This window comes from Epinephelus fuscoguttatus, linkage group LG6, assembly GCF_011397635.1.
Source record: "Epinephelus fuscoguttatus linkage group LG6, E.fuscoguttatus.final_Chr_v1".
NCBI lineage: Eukaryota > Metazoa > Chordata > Actinopteri > Perciformes > Serranidae > Epinephelus > Epinephelus fuscoguttatus.
In genome coordinates this window covers 31,081,169-31,103,653 of record NC_064757.1, presented here as the reverse complement: position 1 = coordinate 31,103,653, position 22,485 = coordinate 31,081,169, and the positions used below count along the sequence as shown (strand labels likewise).

Genomic DNA, 22,485 nt, shown 5'->3' with positions numbered 1-22,485 from the left:
ACATCCCGAGCTGTAAAGTGAGACTGTTGGAGCTGTGGATGTGTTAAGTGTCAGGGTCACAAATATAAACAGCTTTGCTTTCTTTATCTCCTCAGCACTACTTCCTCATCATGTTTGGTCACGATGGACAGAAGCCTCTGGAGCTGCGGACAGAGGAGGAGAGTGACTGCGATGAATGGGTGGAGGCCATCCAGCAGGCGAGGTACATGCACAATATTCCAAAAAGTGAATTTGTGTGCCTTCCCATCTCTGTTTTGTGTAGCACAAAATGTGACATCACACATTGTGACCACAGTTTGATGTGATGTGACAGAACATTAAGCTTAGAAAGCATTAACACAGCCAAACCTGTGGTTTTTCATCATGTAGCCCATTAGATGTAAATCATGTGTAAGGCTGAAGCTTTGTGTTCCAAAGAATACTTATACTTTGTTTCCAGCCTTCTACGTCTCCATTAGGTTTAAGTTACTAAGTTGGTATGAAAGATTGGACAATTTGATTTATACATGCAGTAATCCATCTTATTTTTTTCTCAGACTGACATTATTGTGGCATGAGCTGCAGCAACTTTTAAAAGATCCTCCTTGTTGGTGTGTTCAAAGAGGCTCAGACATCTAAGATTTGAGGTTTGGAGTTTGGACATGGTCGTCCTGATAAAAAATGCCTTGGTGCAATACAATCACAGCCTCATTAGTGTCATCTGTGCTTCCTGCAGCTTCACAGCGACTGTTTCTGACATGAGGAACTGTGCGACCGACTAAATCCACAATACATTGTAAGGGCACAGTCATGCATGAGCAAAATTAACACTGGCAAATATTTGCCTTCCGTTTTCTCACATTCAGTGCAAGCAAAGGTGCAAATAAAGCAGTCCATTCTCGCGGCAAAGCAAATTTGCATCTTCGCACTGCGCAGAGTTCAATTTTGGTGAACTTAGACCAGCAAAGTTGCAGCCCTAACCAATAGCTAAGAAGTATGTGTGGAGGAGAAATGTTGAAGCCGTTTTTTAACCAGCCCTCATTGTATGAAATCGGTCTGAGAAACACAAAGTGCCCCACATGAGAGATGCTGCCTGGCTGACAGTGAGTCGGGAGACAGGCGTGGAACTTAAGAAAATGGAAAATGTACCAATAACATCAAATTTCATGGCAAGCTAGCTTTCAGTGTGCGTCACACCCCGCACTGCCCTCATACAGCTTGAATATCTCCTCTGCAGGTGATGGTCACTCGCCTGCACTCACTCATATGTGATTGTGCCCTAATCCAGCGGTTCCCAACTGTTGGGTCTTGGTCCAGAAGTGGGTCACAGGTCCATTCTGAATGGACAGGAAGTGACTTGCAAACATGTCAAGTTTGTAAAAACCCCACTTTATTTTTAATTCCACTGAATTTCCAGTGCAGAGCTTTTATTTTGAAGTGCCATTTCCTGCTGTAGATTGAGTGACTATTGGACAGCTACTTGACAGAGACAGCAAATCAGCTCAACGACATGGCCAAATGCAAGTCAAATGCAATGTATTACACTCGGTGGACCTTGACCTAATGACTAAGGAGAAATCTGGACCCTGGGGCCAGACCAGTTGAGAACCATGCCCTAATCCCTACCATTAAATGCTACACACCTGTGCCTGACTAAACCTATTGTCTGGACTGTGTGGGCACATAGAGACAGTGGGCTCGTATCAATTCTCTAATTTGTGCCTCGTCATCTCCTCTCTCCTCTGTCCTTCTGCCTGTAACCCAGAAGTCAGTCTCAGTGCACCACCTTCAAGTGTTCCTAAAAAGAATCCCAAGAGTAGGAGGCTTGCTGGAGGAGCTATGAGAAAGGGTGCACAGATGTGTCCTTTGGGGAAGAAAAGAGGCTGATGATGCAGCTGTGCCACCACATATTTAATTGACATTGCTTTAAAATGATGGCTCCAAAGCCCGGTGTCTCATTATGTTAAATGTCTGTTGCCTCGACTCCTCCCTCCTCTTGTCTCTTGCCTCCTCTGTTTGCATCTCAGGTGGGAAGGACTTAGATGATAGGAGAGGAGGCATGGAAAGGAGTGAGTGAGTGGACAACTCCTGAGCCACAGCTGCCCCAAATTAAGGCAAATCACTGCACACAAACTTTACATCTGCCAAATCTGAACCAGTCTTTAGTCGCAGCCCAAAGAGGACATTTGACTAAAAACATCTGACAACCCTCAGAATACTGTCAGTAGATTAATGCCCTTTTTCCATGGTCACTCTTGGCTGCGCCGAGTACAGCCATGCCATGCTGGTTTGTGTTTCCATTGTCAGTTTAGACACAACGTGCCATGTTGAGCTGCGCCAGAGATGGACCTTCTCAGGAGTAGGCCCAAAAGCCAGGCTACTCGGCAGTGATGTCTAGTCAACTGCAGCCAACCCCCGACAACCTCCCTTCTCCCCACAAACAAGCTGTGTGTTGCAAGACTGCACTCACCTCTGTCTGCAGGAGACCAGAGAGAAAGGCATTTTTCAAGTCTTTCAGTACTTCTGTAGCTTCTAACTGAATCTCTGTGGTTTGGAGTTTAGTTTCTCTCCTGCGTCCTGTTTTTACTTTACATATCTGCTTTATTTTATTATTTTGTGTTCGCTATCTGCTGAATTAGTTGTGTGAAGTTGCTGCTTGAAAACTCAACATTTCCTTATTTTGCTGCTTCACAATAAAAGCTTTTACATAACAAAATAACGGGGGACTTTTATCTCTATAGGAATTAGAATGTGTTTATCACAGAATTAGTGGAACTTTATTAGTGGCTTTTGTTTGATTAAGACCAGTGTAATAATATGGCAGGGAGAAAAGTGAAAGCAGAAACAGCCAGAGTGAGATGTTGATGAAGAGCTACAGACAACAGGCTCTTACTGCACCTCTGCAAACAGCTCACCTCCAACAGGTAAACTTCTTTTACCTGCCCTGCTGTGGAAAAAAAACACATGCAACAAAATAACAGGGGACTTTAGCTGTGGATCGGCCTGCTGCTTTTAAACGTCATCACTCAAGACGAGCCATCATCAGTTTAAGACACACCTTCAAGCAGGTTGCGCTGTTGTAATGGAAATCCAAATCCCTGCTGTGCTGGGCTGATGGCCCAAACCAAGCCAAGCCAAGCCAAACCAAGCCAAGCCAGCCCATTATTGTTAATAGGCCGAACAATGCAAATGCCGTCGGTGCAGTCCTCCTTTCTTGACTATAAAGCATCCGTCTAATTCACCCTAAGCCAATCTGCTTCATCAGGAACATGTGTTTGCAGCTTGATCTGATTTGATTTACAGTGCTGGCAACATAACAAGACAATCCCACAACTGGCATCAGATTTTAATTCGAACGTTGCTCAACGCAGATGGGTGCACTAAAATATGACACATCTCGTTTTCCAGTGGAGCTCTGCCCACTTCAAACCAGTGAGAACGGTGAGGGCAAAAGTACCGTTCAATGAGGACTCCATTGCTCAAAGTGAGAAGCTGCTTGAGAACCTAGGTTTTCAGGGCTTTCAAGATTTTAAAGCTTCACACAGGATGGATCGTTTAAATCATCCCCAAGCATTCATTTCAATAAAATGAACATCCAGTGTTTTTGTTATTTCCTCATTTTCTGCCATAACACTCAACTAGGGACAAAAGCAAGCAAAGAAATACAGGCTGTTATTCAGTCATGTTTATGACGTAAGTGCCTCATATAACTGACATCTCTGTATATATCTGGTGACTTCTCTTTATTTTCAGTTACTCTGACATCATCATTGAACGAGAGGTGTATCGGCAGAAGTACATCCACCTGGGACAGATAGTGGAGACTGAGAAGGTGGCAGGCAATCAGCTGCGGACCCAGCTGGAAGATCAAAATACAGAAATTGAGAGGCTCAAAGCAGAGGTACAGCATGCATGTGCACACACACACACACACACACACACACACACACACACACACACACACCTGAAAGGTGTCCATTTAGGTGTCCGTTGCATCTCCTATGTGGGATCTAACAGCCAACAGCCAGTGCATGTGTGAATTTCATGTAACACAGAAGACAACAGCAAGTGCTGAGCTTTGGACGAGGAAAAGTAGCTGGTGATGACTGTCTTTGTTGGTGTTTTTTGTGAAAACAATTCTCTTGGGCCACAGTTTTTTGGCTGTGTTGTAGATACATGAGCTGCTCTTCTTCTGTTGCCTTTCTGATACAAGTGCCATTTTGAGTGGAACTCTGGGGTTATTGTTGTTTAGGTGTGCTTGCTGTAAACACAAGCAACCAGAGGTGTTGCCAAATCAAACAGGACTGAAATCTAACCATCTAACTTTAGATAGCATGTGTACAGTATCTTTTTAAAACAGGGAAATATGAAATGATCATTGTTGGTACCTTAACAAAAACATGATGGTCTTTGACGAGAAAGCCTCTTGGCACGACAGCCAACATTCAGGCTGATCCGTTGTAGCCAGCGGATATTCAAGACTTCCTCTTTCTTGTGCCGTTTACTTCGGCTAATCTATATAAACAGGTGTCTGCATATGAATGCAAACAAATTCTAAAAGGCTAATATAAAGTTAACTAGTCGTCAGACGTAGCTGATTGGTTCTGGTATTGTATCTAGCCAATGCCTCTCCACAAGGATTATTTACCTGCCATGTGAATGGGATTGGTCAATACTACTGGAACTACAAACAGAAACCAGAATACTTCCAATAACCATATTTTTTAATTTAATTTATGACCATAAATGTACGAATGGCACCGTTACTGGGTCAAAATAACCATATATTGGTACACCTGTAAAAACCCAATGAAATAATATAAATAACACTAAAACTAGGTTGGTGCCACACTGACCCAGCACTGGGTTTAACATTTGGGCCGACTGTGGTAAACCCAGTGCTGGGTCAACGTAGCACCAACCTAGTTTTAGTGTTATTTATATTATTTTATTGGGTTTTTCAGGCTTACCAATATATGGTTATTTTGACCCAGTAACCGTGTCACAAATTGAGCATTGCATTAGTTCAGGCAGGACACGATGTCAAGCTCAACTCACATCCCAGCTACATCAACTGATCTCAAACAGCCAATCAACTGATGGAGTAGCTGATTGATCTTGTAGGCGCATGGAAGGGCAGTGAGGTGTGCTCCCTCTGCATCAGGCGTTCCACGTGGAAGGGGCTTCCTGTGTAGGCCTAGAAAAGGCACAGAGGCCCCAGAACAGAGCCATACATCCAAATATAATGCTGCAAATGGAAATAAAGTTTTCTTAGACAAAAGTGTTCCTGACTGAAGTACATTTTTGTTGGGTCATAAATTAAACTAAAAATATGATTACTTTTGCCCAATGTGATGTTATTTTTAATCATATTGGCTCACCATTTAAACCAAAATAGTGTCATTTTTGACTTAGATTTAGTGTTATTTAGTCTTGTTGGGATATTGATCCATATTCATAAGTCAGAGGTACCTGGTGGAGTTTTCATATGTTATGTTAACATTTAGAGGACGTGAAACACATTGTGTGTAGGGCTGCAACGATTAGTCGACTAGTGGATGACTAATCGACTATTAAAATAATCGGTGACTATTTTAGTAGTCGATTAATCAGTTTGAGTCATTTTTCATATAAAAGTACTATAAAAGTACCCCAAAATACTCTTATTGCAGCTTCTTACAATACGTTCAAATATTGGCAGCTTCACACGCTCTCCCCTGACAGTGAACTAAAACCCTTTGGTGTGAGTACGAAACAAGACATTAGATGACATCATTTTGGGATTTGGGAGAGACAGACCGACATTTTTCAACATTTTAACACATTTTTCGATAAAATGATTAGTCGACAAATCGAAGAAATAATCAACAGATTAGTCGACAATGAAAATAATCGTTAGCTGCAGCCCTAATTGTGTGTCTCCTTGAAGTCTAACAAATGCACGTCCCTTCTTATAAAACACTTGCAAAGCTCATGTCTTGAATGTCTAAAATAGTGCATTAATAACATTTATATTTAGATGCTTGCATCCTTCCTCTTCTTCCGTACTATTGTTGGCATGTTACTGCATTTCTGTGGGCATTACGGCCGACCATTGTTGATCAGTGGAATAACATGTAACTGGTGGAGGAATGCATTGCATTTGCATGTTCGTCCTTCTGCATGTAAATGATTCAAATAAAAAAGGCACCCACTAATAAAAACATTGCTCCGTAGGAAGGAAAGGAAACACACACACACACATACACACACACACACATACATAGAAATATCCCTTTGGGCATGCAGTGTGTGCGTCTTCTCACAGCTGTGTTTATGGCAGTGGAGGAGGAGGATCTGAACGGTCCTCATTCACCACCAGGCGTAGGTGGAGAAGCCCACCGCTCAATAAAGACAGTCCATCAGCTTCCTTGCAAACAGCTGCCAAACCATTACGCTTATCGAACACAACACGTTTCTGTTCTGCCGTCACAGCACGGTGAATCAGATGTGCGCGTTGGCACAAAAAAACACAACTGACCTCTTCAACATTGTTAATCAGAACTAATTACAATTCTCCCTCACACACGCAAGTGACAGCAGGTAATTATTGGTTTATGCTAATTAGATCAATAGCTGAAGTTGTTTTTGAAGTAAACAATAAGTGAGCTTACTTACTGACATCACGTCAGTTATTTGGTACTTTTCTTTCACACATTTACAAACAGTTTCATGAAAAACAGCGGGATGCAGATGTATAGGAAAGTATTACTTGAGTCTTTGAACACAAAATCCTGCACACTGCTTTTGCTCAGCTTCACAATTTATTGATAACACTAATGTTTCCGTCCTCTTGGACCTTCATCAAGAGTGTTTAACACCATTATTTCCAACCTAAATAAATTAGGAAATTATTTCAACATTATAGACCTTTAACATAAAGCTTTACCATTGTCTTTTAAGATTTAATTGCTAATCAGATATTTGCTAATAAAGTGCCTCTCCTGTATCAGATAAGCTAATCCTTTGCAAATGTTCTCTTGCCACATAGGTAGCCAGACAGTACACCAGAGTTCACACCAGTTGCCAGAAAACTGTTGCTCTGTTTGTTTCTGCAAATATTTGATATTTTTTACATTATTATGTAGTGCAGTGGTTCCCAACTGGTGGATCATGGTCCAGAAATCAATCGGAATGGACCACATGTGACTCATGTCAAAACATGTCAAATTTGTAAAAAGCACTCATTACTTTGAAGTGCAGTAAATTTCCAGCACAGAGCTTTTATTTTGAAGTGCTGTTTCCTGCTGTAAAGTGACTACAGTTCCTTGACAAAGACACGGCCGAATGCAAGTACAAGGCTGAATGTATTAAAGTCTGGGACCTCAAACTAATGACTAATGCAGGATTTATACTTCTGCGTCAAATGGATGCCGTACAGTGTTGCCTCTGCCTCAAGCCTTCGCTGTACCCTACGCCATAGCCTGACATGCACCTCCCCAGAAGTGTAAATACACGTTTCAGAGATACAGACCTCCTGTCTATTTTTACAAACTGAAACTATTTCTAACCCTAACCCAGGAATAGCATTTTAGTCTTGTGTGTGATTTATCCTGGCTTCATATGAGCAGAGGAAATCTCCGCTCATTGCTAGGCTAATTTATACAATGAAAAATGCTATAGGCTTGTGCTAATGACGTTAGCATGTTATATTTGTTTGGAAAACGTGTTTAGTATAAGACAGTTGTTTTGTCAATGAACCTTGTGAGTTGTAATGGAGCTGAATTTTGAAACATTACTTTTGTTTAAAGTTGATGATGTTCCTGGCTTCCTATAAGTATGGGGAAAAGTCTGCTAGCTGCTAGGCTAATTTATACAATGTAAAATTCCAAAGGCTTGTGCTAAAAACATTAGCATGTTGTATTGGTAATGAAAATGTGTCCAGCAATAGATAAATTCTTGAATGCTACGAGTTATAGTGAAGCAGATATATGTGCACTTGTGTTTGACATTGTTGCTATAAAGCGATGTTTAATGTGTGTTTTGAATCAACTTCAACAAACTTCACAGCACTTCACAGAAACCCTGTGGCAGGCTAAGTCAAAAGTCAGCTCATTTCCTGCATTACTTTAAAACGTTGATATGATACATATGAAACGTACAAATGTAACATAGGCTTATTTGTGGTCTGCAGCAATGTACAATGCCAATGGTTTCTCCAGGCAACTGGTCTGCAGAGTGACTCTAAATGTACAGGTGCTTGATTGAAATTGAATTCAGCAGTTTGCCCCAAAGGAAGCTGTTTGCTTGCTTGGCCAGCTGCTAACATCTTCACAAATCACAGCTCCAGCGCCATTTCCAGTCCAGTCTCGGCTCATCTGTGTCAATAATGGCTGATATATTTTATGTTTTGTTTGTATAGGCTATTTCTGTCTTCAGGAAGAAATAACACCAATGGATTAGCCTGTTAGGCTGCTTTTAGTTGTAATTCTCCCTCAGAGCAACAAGTGTGGAAGCTTCTCCCTGCTACACACTGTGATGATATCTCTTTGGCAGGACACAGTGAGCCCTGCTGATAATGAAAATGCTAACGACAGACATTTTATATTAGGAAACATCTGCCTGTGTAATTGGCCTGCTCATGAAAAAAGGATTAGACTTTGAGAGCCAGTGTGCAGTCGGTGATCCATCTCATTAAAACATACTCTTGTTTATTTGTTTATGTGTGTGTTGATCCGTGTTTATGAATAATTAAACCAACTAGCCACTGTAACTGTCAACAGTTGGCAGACTGGCTCCTCACTCCTGCCATTTGCATGATAGCGCTAGTGAATAAGAAAATAAAGATGAAAGTATGTGGCTGGAAAAGGCTTTGGTTTCATCTTTCATGCTTTTCTCCATCTGTGATAAACTGATGTTGTCAAGAGGCCTGAAAGTAAAAAACAAATAGATGGAAGTAATATAGTACTGAGCCAGTTGTAACCTCTGTTGGATTCATTTCTTCACTGAGGATAGTGTTGCCAAGAAAAACCTTTTACCAACTATGTTTGAAGTTAGTCATCACTGTTATTTAAAGAGAAGTTGTGCTGTCTATTATTAGGTTTACAACGTGAAATGAGATTTTTTTCCCACAGCTTAGCAACATTATGAGTTTGGTCTGCCTGGCATATTCCCTTCATGATGTGTCTGGTGTATGCCTCTGCTTTTAAACCTGGAAGATGACATTAACTTTGTGGCAGACAGCTGGCTTTTCTCACCTGCAGCGAGTAAATGTCACATGTCTAAAGGCTAATCTGACTCTGCTGTGTGAAGAGTTGGAGCATCTCATGGCTTTAAACTCAAGAACTGTCATAATTAGATGGATTAGGTCTCTAAGAGGCATTCATATTATGGTTTCCATAGATTAGTTTGTGCTAAAATAGATTCCCCTGCAGCGGATTATACTTACATGAGGATTATACTGCTGTGCCGTGGATGCACTACAGGTGATCAGGCACATTTAAACCTTAATTTGCTTACTGTCACCAGCTGATAGCAACCCTCCTCTGTCATTTTCTCTTTCTGGATAAAGGAACCAGATTGTCTAAGATAAGGAAGTCTGATGTCTATCTGGTGCAAACACACCAACTGAACACACACTGCACGCCATATTCAACCAAATTACTCTTAATCCCTGTAGAAACCTCATGGATTAAATCTACTACCTACCTACTATACCTCAGAAGACCATTGTTTCTATTTAATGTGATTTTACTGTAATTTAATGTCTCTTTTGTGCTGACATTAAGTCACCCACATTATGCTCATATTGTTTCTGACTGAATTTCTCTTTAAAGATTATAGCTCTGAACAAAACTAAGGAGCGAATGCGGCCTTACCATGTCAACCATGAAAATGAAGACCCGGATATCAAAAAGATTAAAAAGGTAAGTAAATATTTTTATGTTTTCGTCTTTCATAATTTCTTAAGGAATACTTCACCCACTAAATGACCATTTTTAAATCAGTTAGTCATGTTGTTCTAACACTGAATTCAAAACCTTTTCTTGTATGCCTCCATGGGAAACGGCAAAGATATTGATTCACTGATTGATTACGACCCACATGTAACAACAGCAAAAGTATATCAAAACACCCGTTTACAAACTCTAACCCACCTGGTGGTATAATCCAAGTCTCAGTTATCCAGTCATATATTCAGTACTTCCCAAACACATACATTTTGTTCGATAAAAAAGCTGAATATTGTAGTCTGACTTTGAAGAGAGCATGGATACATGTTTTGGTGAAAATTAGGCCTGCCTCCAACTAAGAATTTTCTTAGTCGACCAGTGGTTGTCATTTAGGGCCATTAGTCGACTAGTCGCCTGTATGTTTACGATATTAATTGAATTATTAAATGATATATTTTGGTCGGGGCAATGCAGTGGTTTGAGTTGAAGGTGTGAGAAAGAATAGTATCAGTAACATTGTTAACACTGTGCTACATTACAGAGAAATACAAAACCGTACTAATGAACCTTCATTAATATAGGCCTATATTTTATCTACAAGTGCACGTCACACACTGAGCGAGCCGCCTGTTAATGACGCTGTCGGCAAAGCAGTAATGATTGTGCTAAGTGGCTAATGGGCATGTAGCTACTTCCATGTTTCAGATGATACGTCATGTTTGTAGTCGACCAATGAAGATGAGTTTACATATCACCTTGGGTTCGTCCTTCTCCTCAAAATGAGCCCACTCTTTGGATTTCCTGCCCGACATGTTATTAACTAGCCTGTGGAATAACCGCAGGTACCAGCCCTGGAAATTAGGGGCCGTACACATGCTGCGTCTTTAACCACCTGGAAAATGCTATGTTGGGCGCTGGGTGTTATTCTTGTACCTTTACTGTACCGGCTTTCAAGATTGCAGCATCTGAGGTTGCTAAGCAGTTCTTGGTCAACTAACATTTGGTCGACTATTAGGGGGCAGCCCTAGTGAAAATGTGTGTGGGTAGTATGACTGGATAAATGAGACTTTGGTTATACTGCACAAGTTTGCTGTTGTTAAATGTGGTCCACAATCAATCAATGAACTAATATGTTTGCTGTTTCCTGTGGAGGCACGTGAGAAAAACAACATTTTCTTCACAAATTCAAGGTAACACGGCATGACTCACTGATGTATAAATGGTCTTTTTGTGGGTGAAGTACTCCTTTACCTGAGATTTCTTGCAAGTGTTACACCCTCCATGTGTATGACTGTGTCTACCTTGTTTGTGCTTCCTCAGGTGCAGAGTTTCATGCGGGGCTGGCTCTGTCGAAGGAAGTGGAAGATCATTGTTCAGGACTACATCTGCTCTCCTCACGCTGAGAGCATGAGGAAGAGGAACCAGATCGTCTTCAACATGGTGGAGGCAGAGACAGAGTATGCTAACGCTTTGCAATACATGACCATAACAAACATTCCCAAGCTGTATTTCACAGTTATATAGTCAGTGCTCAATAGAATTTTTAGAAGACTTACTTTATCACGATGTACAATAAATTAGATTAAACTGAATCACAGTCAGATTATCAGACCCCGACTGGAAGACAAAACTGGGTGTATGCAGTTTGTGAGCACAGCTTACACGCAGATCGTGGATGGTGGTTGCTTCACGTTTCACAAAATATTGACGAACTGCAGACCATTGTTTCAAACCCTGCAGGCCTTTCCCATTCTCATGCGTGAGTTGAGTTAATAGTGTGGTATTTATTTAAAGAGGTATAGCTTGTTAAAATTATCTCAAGTTGCAAATTGCAAAAGATATTTCTATCGCCAAAAATGTTAAGTGACAGTGAGTAATGTGTTTGTACAGTGATGGGCAAACAGGAAGAGGCATTCATTATTCATTACTTTCAGCAACAGTAGAACAAATAAAAACATTCAGCAAATTTTATTATCCAACTAGGACAACATTATTAGTTGGCCTGCACTTATTACAAAACACAACTATTAAAAATATCAACAGTGTATTCATTAAACATATTGGCTTATATACTGTATGTGTTTTGAAGCTATATCGCAGTGTTAAGTCTAAACCCAGACGTTATTAGGTGATACATTTGAGGGTTTTGTCACTGAGAGTTTGTCCATGTTTGTGTTACGACAGGTATGTCCACCAGCTCTACATCCTGGTCAACTGTTTCCTCAGACCTCTGAGGATGGCCGCCAGCTCCAAGAAACCCCCCATTAGCCATGATGATGTCAGCACCATCTTCCTTAACAGGTGTGTAGATGTTTTATCCATCTTTGCTTGTAACCATAGACTGTATAAAATAATAGTGATGTCACCCATTGGTTTCTGGACTCCTGTTTTGAAGCCTCAAGTCTGGCATCTTGGCCGTCGCCATGTTTGATTTTCGGAGCCAGAAGTGACCTTAATGGACGAGATGAGGGAGGGGACTCTGGCTGTTTGAGTTAGAGTTTGGCGTCTAGACTACGGCCTCATCGCTCCCAGCGGATATGTTTACATGAGATATTGGGCATCATGATTAAATATTCCCCCCCTTAGCTGGAGCCTGCAGGTGGATGCTGGGGTGGAGGTGGGGCTGAAAGAGCAAGCAGCAGCACTGATGCAGGGCAGCATCGGCACAGACAATGCAGAGAACTGGGAGCTGGGAAGATTTTGCATCTTAAATAGACCACCAAATTGGGAGGGTGTGTTTGTAGATGACATATTGAGAGTGACGCATGACCTGTGTGTATGAATCAGTGCACCTTAAGCTGACTGCCTGAACTAGCTTGCAGGTGTCGCTCCATATATCACAAAAACTCGACATTTGAATCCTTAGAAGGTATTTTAGTGCAACCAAACACTGACATAGATTTTTAGATTAACAAAAAGTTATAATTTACTTTCATTAAATGAAAAGACACACAAAAATAGCGACAACTATGCCTACACTCTGTGAATCTGGGGTTACACAATCATTACGTTACCCAACCAGTGTTGTCACTGTGGTAGCAACTTGTCAGTGGTCACTTAAAGCAGCAGTGCCCTAATTATGCATGACTTCAAGTCTTAATAACATTTAAATGTAACATTAAACATTAAATGGATGAGCTGTATACAAATATACACCCTGTACAATAATCATGAATGTTGAAATTAACTATAGAGACCAAAATAGTTTTTTTGAACCAGGCTGTAAACATATTTATTTCTGCTATAAAATTGGGCAGGTTTAAGGGGATTGATTTGCTCAAGGTGCCAGCCCCAAGTGGTTGTTAGAGGAACTGCAGTTTTTGGCACTTCTGTGTTTTCTTTGTTTTGCTGCCCCAGAGGTTGTTGTACGCATTTATCTGAATCACTGAAGTATTACCAATGCAGGAGGGACAAGCAGAGACAGATGCTGAGGAATTTAAACAAAAAACAAAATCATTTTGTCATTTTGTTTTCACACTACGTTTACACTGTGTCTACAGTGAGACCATCATGTTCCTACATGAGATTTTCCATCAAGGCTTGAAGGCGAGGATAGCCAACTGGCCAACTCTGGTGCTGGGTAAGCTGTTACTCACACAGCACACACATACACACTGTGTGCAGCCATTCAGTGACGTCAAGGTCAGGTTTTCAGTGGTCCATTTTTGTCTCATTCAGACATCTGTCATGATGTCTTACTGCCCCTTTACACACACATACACACACAAGCTCATTTCCCTATCTCAGTCAGCAACAGGCACACTCATTGTCTTGACAGACAATGACCACCCAGACCAGAAGGCATCCCACAAATTCACCTCCTAAAACAGAAGCACCCTCGTCAGATAAGCATCACCTAGGAAACAGACTGCTGAAAGACACAGCAGCAAATTGCTTGTGACAAATTCAAAAAGAAAAGGGTCGACTGATTAAACAGCCTTATCTGACACTCTGCCTCAGGCTGATGCTGAACGGAGATTTTCAATCAAATCTATCTCTGAAGAATTTTCAGAAAAGATCGCTTCCCTTTTTGATTTTGTTAAAAATGTTATTAAAACATTTAGCCTCCGATACAGCATGCTTTTAACTCCACACAGACTGTGTTCAAACGAATAACTGCATCCATCTGTGACTGAGAGAACGAAGGCTCTCTAAATCTGTGTTTGCCTTTTCTTGCAAATTTTGATTCTTTTATCCTCTTAAGTTGAGAAACAGAGAATCTAGTCATTTGTTTCTTTGCAGTGAATCATGAAATACATCTATTTCATCCACTGCTGTTTCAGAGGGTCCCATAAATTATATTCATTCTTTAAGAAGACTCAACTTGACACTTTGATGATGCCTTTTAAACAAATTGCTCGCTGTTAAATAAAGATGAAACATGACTGATAAAGAAACTTGTGAAAGTATCAAAACAGTGTTAACTGGATTTGGTTTAAAGGAGTCAGTTTCACAGCAACTGAAAAGCTTACATTAGTTTTGAAATATCCTCCTAACATTACCTTTGCCACAGGCCTTCCACCTCTTGTAGTTTGCCTCACCATTATGGGGCTGACTTGAATGAATTTATACTAGTAAATGAAATTGTATTTTCTTTATTTGACTGTTAATCCTCTACCTTGGCCTTCTGCCCTCACTGTGAGTGTAGGCGCACAGCTATGCTGTGAGCTAAGCACACTTAAAATAAAGGCTAATGACATCTGTTGGCCTTTGAAGTTTTTAGTGGAAGTAACTGTCAAACTGTGAAAACACGATTAGACAATGAGAAACAATGAGAATTAGACCAGAGTGATTATTTATTTGTTTTTATTTAACCTTTATTTAACCAGGAAGTCCCACTGAGATTGAAAAATCTCTTACACAAGAGAGACCTGGCCGGAGTAGCGGCCAATCGAAACACATTTAAAATGCAACAGAAATCCACAATAAAACATCAGCTATTCAAACATAGTGGCCTCAAGAAAAACAAGCACATGTCTCTGTCACCACATTATTTATGATGCCCTTAAATTCATCAGTGGACATAAATGTTTCTAATTTCCAATTGTTTTGAAGATTGTTCCATGTCGAAGGTGCAGAGTAGGAGAATGCAGTTTTCCCTAGATCTGTTAAAACCTGGGGTACATTAAAAAGCTTGGACCACCTGGAGGAGTGTAGCTGGTAACTACCAGAGCTGACACACAGAAGGGTGCAGAGTCCAGAAGTTTGCTCAGTATTGCTTTATATGGCGTCCAACCCACCAAATCATAAAGCATGCAGTGATGAGTAAGTGACATTGCATTTGTAATAAGAGAAATGCATGGTACACTGAATCAAGGCTACATAAAACAGGTTGCATGCATATACATATATAATAATATATCATTGTAATCAATCACAGACAGAAAAGTGGCCTCCCCAAAATTAAGCAATAGCTGCCAAACTAGTTATGCTGTCACAACTAAAACATCAACATTTAGTCCCCATAAGAAGCACAAGACAGTATGTAATCTAGAAACATACACAAAAAGTGCATGAGAGTAAAAGTAAGGAGAGTAAAATGCTTAAAGGGACACCTCAAAACCAAAAATGCAAATTTCCTTTTGTCTGTAGTGCTATCAATCAATCTATATTGTTCGATGTGATAGTGAGAGTGTTGGAGATATTGGTCAGAGAGTTGTCCGCCGTCTCTTCAATATGATGAAACTAAATGACATGTTTGTGGTGCCAAACAATTCATTAAAAAAATTGCAATGTCCCTGTTTCAGAAATCATGACCTGGTTACTCAAAATAATCCACAGGCCTTGTTGTGAGCAGTTTCATGTAGGAACTCTTTTCTTTCTTCTGAAATACACCGCAGAAGGAAGCATGCCTCTAGTCAGGAATGAGAGGCTTTTGTCCCTTGAGCTGTAATGGTAGGTGAGGTAGCAGTAGATGCACACCTACTGCTGTGTGATGATAGGGTTGGCAGGTGAAGTTTAGAAGACAGAAAATAGCTCCATCATGAAACTGCTCACAACAAGGCCTGTGGATTATCTTGAGTAACTGGGTCATGATTTCTGGAAAGAGACATTTACTGAGTTGAGCTTTTTTTTTTTTCTCTTTGGCGCACCACAAGTGTCATCGAGCAATCACAAATGAACAATCACAGAACAGCTATAATAAAAACACTACCAGCAGATAATGGCACAACAAGGGCATTTATGGAATAGATAAAATATGTCTGTCAATATTTGCTTGGTCACAGATCTGACAAAACTGCAGAGCTGTGCCAGCAGTGGTTGCCATAGCAACAAAATGACTGAAACCAACTGCTAGTGGCAAATACTTGTTGACTGCATTCAGTCATGTGACTTACACACAATATATATAAATATATATAAATATGTATAAAGAGCCCATATATGTGTGTGTTGGTGTTTGTTTCTAGCTGACCTGTTTGACATCCTGCTGCCCATGCTGAACATCTATCAGGAGTTTGTGCGTAACCATCAGTACAGCCTGCAGGTTCTGGCCAACTGTAAGCAGAACAGAGACTTCGACAAGCTGCTGAAACAGTACGAGTCTAACGCCGCCTGTGAGGGAAGGATGCTTGAGACTTTCCTCACATACCCCATGTTCCAGGTAGATCATGGGCACTACATCAGCCATGTTTTCACAAACATTTTGTAGCACAAATGCATATGCCTTTGTCATTCATTCATCTTTTAATACCTTTTCTCCACATTGCTGTTCTCTGTTAAAAGATTCCTCGCTACATCATCACCTTGCATGAGTTATTGGCACACACGCCTCATGAGCACGTGGAGCGCAAGAGTCTTGAATTCGCCAAGTCCAAATTAGAAGAGTTGTCCAGGTATGTGTCTGGTTGTCAGAATTATCAACTTTCCTGACCCTTGATATTGAACAATGAAGTAACTGGCGTATTTGTGTGTGGCCAGAGTAATGCACGACGAGGTGAGTGACACGGAGAACATCAGGAAGAACCTGGCCATAGAGAGGATGATAGTGGAGGGCTGTGACATCCTGTTGGACACCAGCCAGACCTTTGTCAGGCAGGGTAAGTCTTCATCAGGTCACAGCACTGCTCACCAGACAGCAGCGCTCTGGAGGTTTTCCTGACAGTAAGACCCTCTTGCCTGTCAGCCTGAGAGCAGAGAAATAATTCCTCGGTGATGCTCAGTCACTGAATCATGACATTAGCGTCTGTAACACTTACTACAGCTGGAGATTTGTCTCTCTGTCACCTTCCCAACTGAAAATGCCATTCTACAAATTGGCTTCGGTGCTTCCCAAACACATCATTCTGATTAATAGTAACAACAAGCATAATTTAAAGCAGGAATATCTTCAAGCGCTTCAAAACAGACATTTCTTGTACAATGTTACATTTTCCTACATGAAACCGTCAGATAAAACCAAATCCCTTGTACCAACTGAAAAACCTTTAAGCACTTGTACTGTCTTCACCTACAGTGCACTTATAATAAATTGCTTTAGGCAAAAGAGCATGCAAAATTAATGTAATATAATATACAATTGTAAATATAAATCCACTACAAGTTCTGTTTTATGTTTTATTATTATCAAGTTCTCATTCTCTTACTGCGGAGATAAATGGATTGCCTCCAATGCCAAAGCCTTAGCCTGGAGTCATCAAGCCAGAACTAACAGCCTGCCTAGCCTGAAAAAATAAATAATTCTTGATCACATTAACCTCAAATGTAGCACAAAAATGTTCTACTGTAAATGTTAGAGCCACATGTTCCACCACACCACTAGGTGGCTTATGTCACTGGCTGAGGGAGGCCATGGTATTTAAGTTCATGCCTGTTAGCGCAGGTGTTGCTGATGTTAGGAAGCAAACAGTTTTCAACTGTGCTCACATTACAATTCATATGACTGTATTTATTGACACTTACTGGAAGTTATATGAACATTGTGAGAAAAAAAGTACATGTCCAAACAATTCAGCCAATTAGCAACCAGTAGCAGCTAAAGTATAGTTCTTGTCACTACAGTAGATGTAGGTATCATCAATTGCTTCCAGCAACAAGTAGCTGGAGAGACAGTCCAATAAAGGCACTAGTCCAAGACCTACAAAAGGTTTATACTGTTGATGTGCTCTTGAGAAAGGCACCAAACTCAAACCCATGCCAGTGTTTATTAGAAGTTGCTAATTGCTACATTGAATGGAGAGCGGCTGTGGCTCAGAGGTAGAGTGGGTCGTCCACCAATTGGAAGATCAGTGGTTGATCTCCGGCTCCTTCAGTCCACATGTCGAAGTATCCTTGAGCAAGATGCTGACCTCAAATTGCTCCCGATGGCTGTTCCATCACTGTGTGAGTGTGTTAAAAACTGAATAGCAGGTGGCACCTTGTATGGTAGCCTAGGCCACCAGTGTATGAATGTGTGTGTGAATGGGTTAATGTGACTCGTAGTGTAAAAAGCGCTTTGAGTTGTCGGATGACTAGGAAGGTGCTATGCAAGTGCAGGTCCATTACCACCATACCATAAACTGCCTTTCTACCTGAGCAGAAAAAGTGCTTTACAATTTGCTTTCCATTCACCCATTAACACACACATTCATCCTCCAAAGGTGGCAGAGCTGCCATGCCAGGCCTGTTCATTAGGAGCGTTTTGGTGCGCAGTGTCTTCTACAAGCAGAGAGAAGAAGCCGGAGATCAAACCACTACCCTTGTGATTAAATGATAACTGGCTCTACCTCTTAATTAACAGATGCCCAAAGTGTGCAAACTCTAATGAGCTACCAGGTCTGATCTCTTGTTTTGTTGAGGTCACTTAACATGAAGTGCTCGCACCAGTTTTGACAGTGCAAGTCTTCTCTGGATCCAAGGTGCCTTTCTGTTTGTACTGCTACGAGCAGAGATACAGTTCATACCACTGTTTTAATGATCTCCTTCTTCATAATTTCTCCTTACATCTCACAAAATATACGTGTGCAGAAGTAAGTAGTTCAGAAATGTTGCTTTTTACACACGTCTGTTTGTGCCACTGTGGATGCTTAATAAACGCAGCCCTCAGCTTAGTGTCAGCTTAATGAAATGCAGTGTAATCCTGTGCCCCTCCTGCTCCTCAGGCTCTCTGATCCAGCTGCCATCGGTGGAGCGGGGGAAGCTGAGTAAGGTCCGGCTGGGCTCTCTCTCTCTAAAAAAGGAAGGGGAGCGGCAGTGCTTCCTCTTCACCAAACACTTTCTCGTCTGCACACGCAGCTCTGGAGGAAAACTGCACCTCCTCAAGGTGAGAGCACCTTAACCTAAGTAATTTAAGTAGATCTTTAAGTGGAAATTAAGTTTTTTTATTGACTTTTAAGCCGAATTCCAGTAAACTGTTGATGATATTTGGTGTGAAACTCTTGCAGCAAGGTGGAGTTTTGTCCCTGATTGACTGCACACTCATAGAGGAACCAGATGCCAGCGACGATGAGTGTAAGTTTACCACATCCATGAAGCGGTGTGGCTGCTTTGGTGTACACACACACACACACACACACACACACACACAGCTCTTATTGGCCCATTTAGGCCCTTCACCACTCATGGAGGTTAATTAGGTGTCAGATGATAAGTGTCCAGAAATGACTTCCCTTTAAATATCAGATGCTTACCCCTTTAAATGTCAGGGTTTGATCTTTTGACATTGATGATCTTTGTCCAATTTTATTTTTTTCCCTGAGGATTTATTTTGTGAATAGGGAGATTGATGAAACACCTAAACACACACACACACACACACACACACACACACACACACACACACACAGTGCTGAGACAATCACATGCATGTGCACACTTCAGCACACACCTTTACACTTAAGCCTCAGGGGTGTGTAGAATGGAGATAGCAGGTTCGCTTAATTAACCCTGTGTGTGTTTGTGTGCGTGTGTGTAAGCACATGCATTTTTACTACCATCATAACTGAGAGGACAGTAAAAAAGCTTCATCTTTTTTCTCTATCACACAGCTAAATCTGGTGGTCAGGTGTTTGGTCAGCTGGACTTTAAGCTGGTAGTGGAGCCAGCAGACACACCTTCGTTCACCGTGGTGTTACTGGCACCATCGCGGCAGGAGAAGGCGGCATGGACCAGTGATATTAGCCAGGTAATACACAAAGCCACACAAACACACACACACCCAGACAAACACAAAATAACAAGAACCTCCAAATAGCAAGAGCGTGTCTCCGCTGGGCATTGAGAAGGCTTAGTGATAAGTAAACACAGACACGGGTGCAGCTCCCCAGGGGCGAGTTCAGCTCACTGCCTCAGTGCTTCACAAACAGAGTAGCACCATACGAGCATGTCAGACTGGATTAATTCTTATAAAGAAATACATTGACAGCTTTAAATGGCTTCTTTTTCCCTCACTTTTTTATCAACCATACTTCTGAAATATTTTGACAACAATTTTTAGCATTTATTATAATTTAATGGGAGTGTACAGATAAATAAATGAGTGCTGAAAAGATTATTTCAAAGTAAATCTACTGTATTTTTTCTGCTTAAAAGGTCCAGTGCAAGATTCAGGAGGATATATTGGCACAAGTGTAATCTAATATAATAATTGTTTTTTTTTTTTTTTTTTACATTGTATTATCACCTGAAAAAAGATAGAAATCACCATTTAAACCTACATAGGGAGCAGGTCTTCATCTATAAGGTCCTTCTTCCTACAGTAGCCAAGAACAGATGAACCAAACACTGGCTCTAGATAGGCCCTTTCACGTTTTCATGTCAGACACCGCAGTTAGCAGCCACTCCTCGACAATTTTTAACATTAAACTGCTTTATTCTGTGGGAAGAAGAATAGAAAAAGAACTTCAGGCACTTATGTGTGGAGCAGGAATAGATGCATTTCAATTAGTTAAAAAGCCTTTATTTCAAAACATGGCTGCTTACATTAAAACACCAACCGGTTTCAACCCTAAGGTCTTTGTCAGGGTGCAAAAGAGTGGGCAGGAGTCAAGCAAGTATTTTATAAGCTTGGTAAGGGGTGTCACCCCATCTTGATTAATAAGTGAGCACAGGTGGGTGACAGCAATGGATTACAATGAGAAGCCATTTTGAAAATGACACGCCTCCACAAGTGTTTAAAAAAAAAAAAAATCCATGTACTAAAGTGAAAAATTACCAACCAAATGTCAAAAATACCTAAAAAAGGAAGGAAGGTTTCTTAAATTGTAACTGTACAGAAGACATAAACTAAGGTGTAATGTTTCTGTCCTATGGTATCCAGTGATTAAAAAGATAATAATAATAATGATGATGATGATGACGATAATAATGATAACTAAGAAACAGTAATGATTAAAAAAAAAAATCAGAATAATATCAAGACATCAATCATGACAATAGCAAGAACAGATCACTTGTCATATAATGATATTTCTAAATTAAAGGAAGGGTGTATAACCAGTTTCCTAATTAAAAACCAGGATATATCATTGCATCGAGTTTAAAAATCCAAAAAGTCTCTCTCTGAAGTAGTCTGCGTAAACAATCTCCACCTCTAATGGACGTCTGTATTGATTCTAAGCCTTCTATTCTCAATAAGGAATCATTGCTATTATGTACCTCTCTGAAGTGTTTGGCCATGAGGTCGTCCTCATACTGTGTCCTAATCAGGTATTTATGTTCTGAAAGTCTATCTTTAAGGCGTCTTTTCTTTGAGAGCACCTGCGTTTTTTCTCGATAAAGATGGTCCTCAAGCACACTACTGTTTCGTTCTTCAGAGTCTGCTTTATTCTGTGTTTTTACCAGGTTAAATCACCTAGTTCATTTCTTTTGAGAAGATGAGACCTCTGTGGATAATTTTGCCCCTGAATGACTAGATCTTAGATTGTCAGAGAAAAAAGTTCAGCACACATTAGCATGTGGTGGGCAAGCCGCCTGTGTCTGATGTGCCAAACCGAATAGGAGAAACACTAATTTGTAAAGAGAAATTGGTTTATTCTGTGTTTTTACCGGTTTTAATCACCTTTTCCATTTGTTTCGGAAACTAAAGGCTCATTTATGCTCCCTTTATGTTACTGCCCACATACTTCCATGCGCCCTTTACGTTGCCATGGATGTTAACCAATATATCCACCAGGAGGCAGCCCAGCGTCAAAAGTTTATGACAACAACAAACTCAAAAGCAAACATGGTGACTGTGGAGGAGCTATTGATAATGAACCTCTTGCATAAAAGACAAAAACAGAGGCAGCGTTATAGGAGGCGGTGGTCGGTGAGGCCGTTAAATACATCACGACTGGAGGACGGAGAATTCTTTTCTCTAGTACTGCTGATGAGAGAAATTGAATTATTATTTCTTCTTTGTGTCTCACTAGAGCTACATATGGGGTAGTGACAGCAACACTGCCCCCATGGTTCCCGGTGGTACTGCTCCGTTTGGCCCGTATCCATAAACTTTATGGAAACGTGCAGAAATACGGACGAAATGAATGCAGAGCACGGACAGAAGGCTCCGTCCGTATCCGGATCTGTATTTAATGTTGAGCATAAATGGGCCTTAAGAGTCCTCTGCACTGAAGGAATCCTAACTGGGAGTTCATGCATGGCAAACAGGAGAAGT

General features: G+C 40.8%; 1 protein-coding gene across 4 annotated transcripts in view; it reads left to right on the top strand.

The window, feature by feature from the left end:
• The window catches only part of LOC125890593 (ras-specific guanine nucleotide-releasing factor 2), a 74,512-nt gene that overhangs the window by 23,584 nt on the left and 28,443 nt on the right, over positions 1-22,485 (top strand). For all 4 annotated transcript variants that reach the window (XM_049579300.1, XM_049579299.1, XM_049579298.1 and 1 more), the window contains exons 2-13: positions 96-202; positions 3,733-3,880; positions 9,795-9,884; positions 11,232-11,368; positions 12,096-12,212; positions 13,412-13,491; positions 16,322-16,515; positions 16,638-16,747; positions 16,833-16,951; positions 18,992-19,152; positions 19,274-19,340; positions 19,877-20,013. In XM_049579300.1, the coding sequence (XP_049435257.1) occupies positions 96-202; positions 3,733-3,880; positions 9,795-9,884; positions 11,232-11,368; positions 12,096-12,212; positions 13,412-13,491; positions 16,322-16,515; positions 16,638-16,747; positions 16,833-16,951; positions 18,992-19,152; positions 19,274-19,340; positions 19,877-20,013 (1,467 nt within the window). The remainder of the gene's footprint in view (positions 1-95; positions 203-3,732; positions 3,881-9,794; positions 9,885-11,231; positions 11,369-12,095; positions 12,213-13,411; positions 13,492-16,321; positions 16,516-16,637; positions 16,748-16,832; positions 16,952-18,991; positions 19,153-19,273; positions 19,341-19,876; positions 20,014-22,485) is intronic.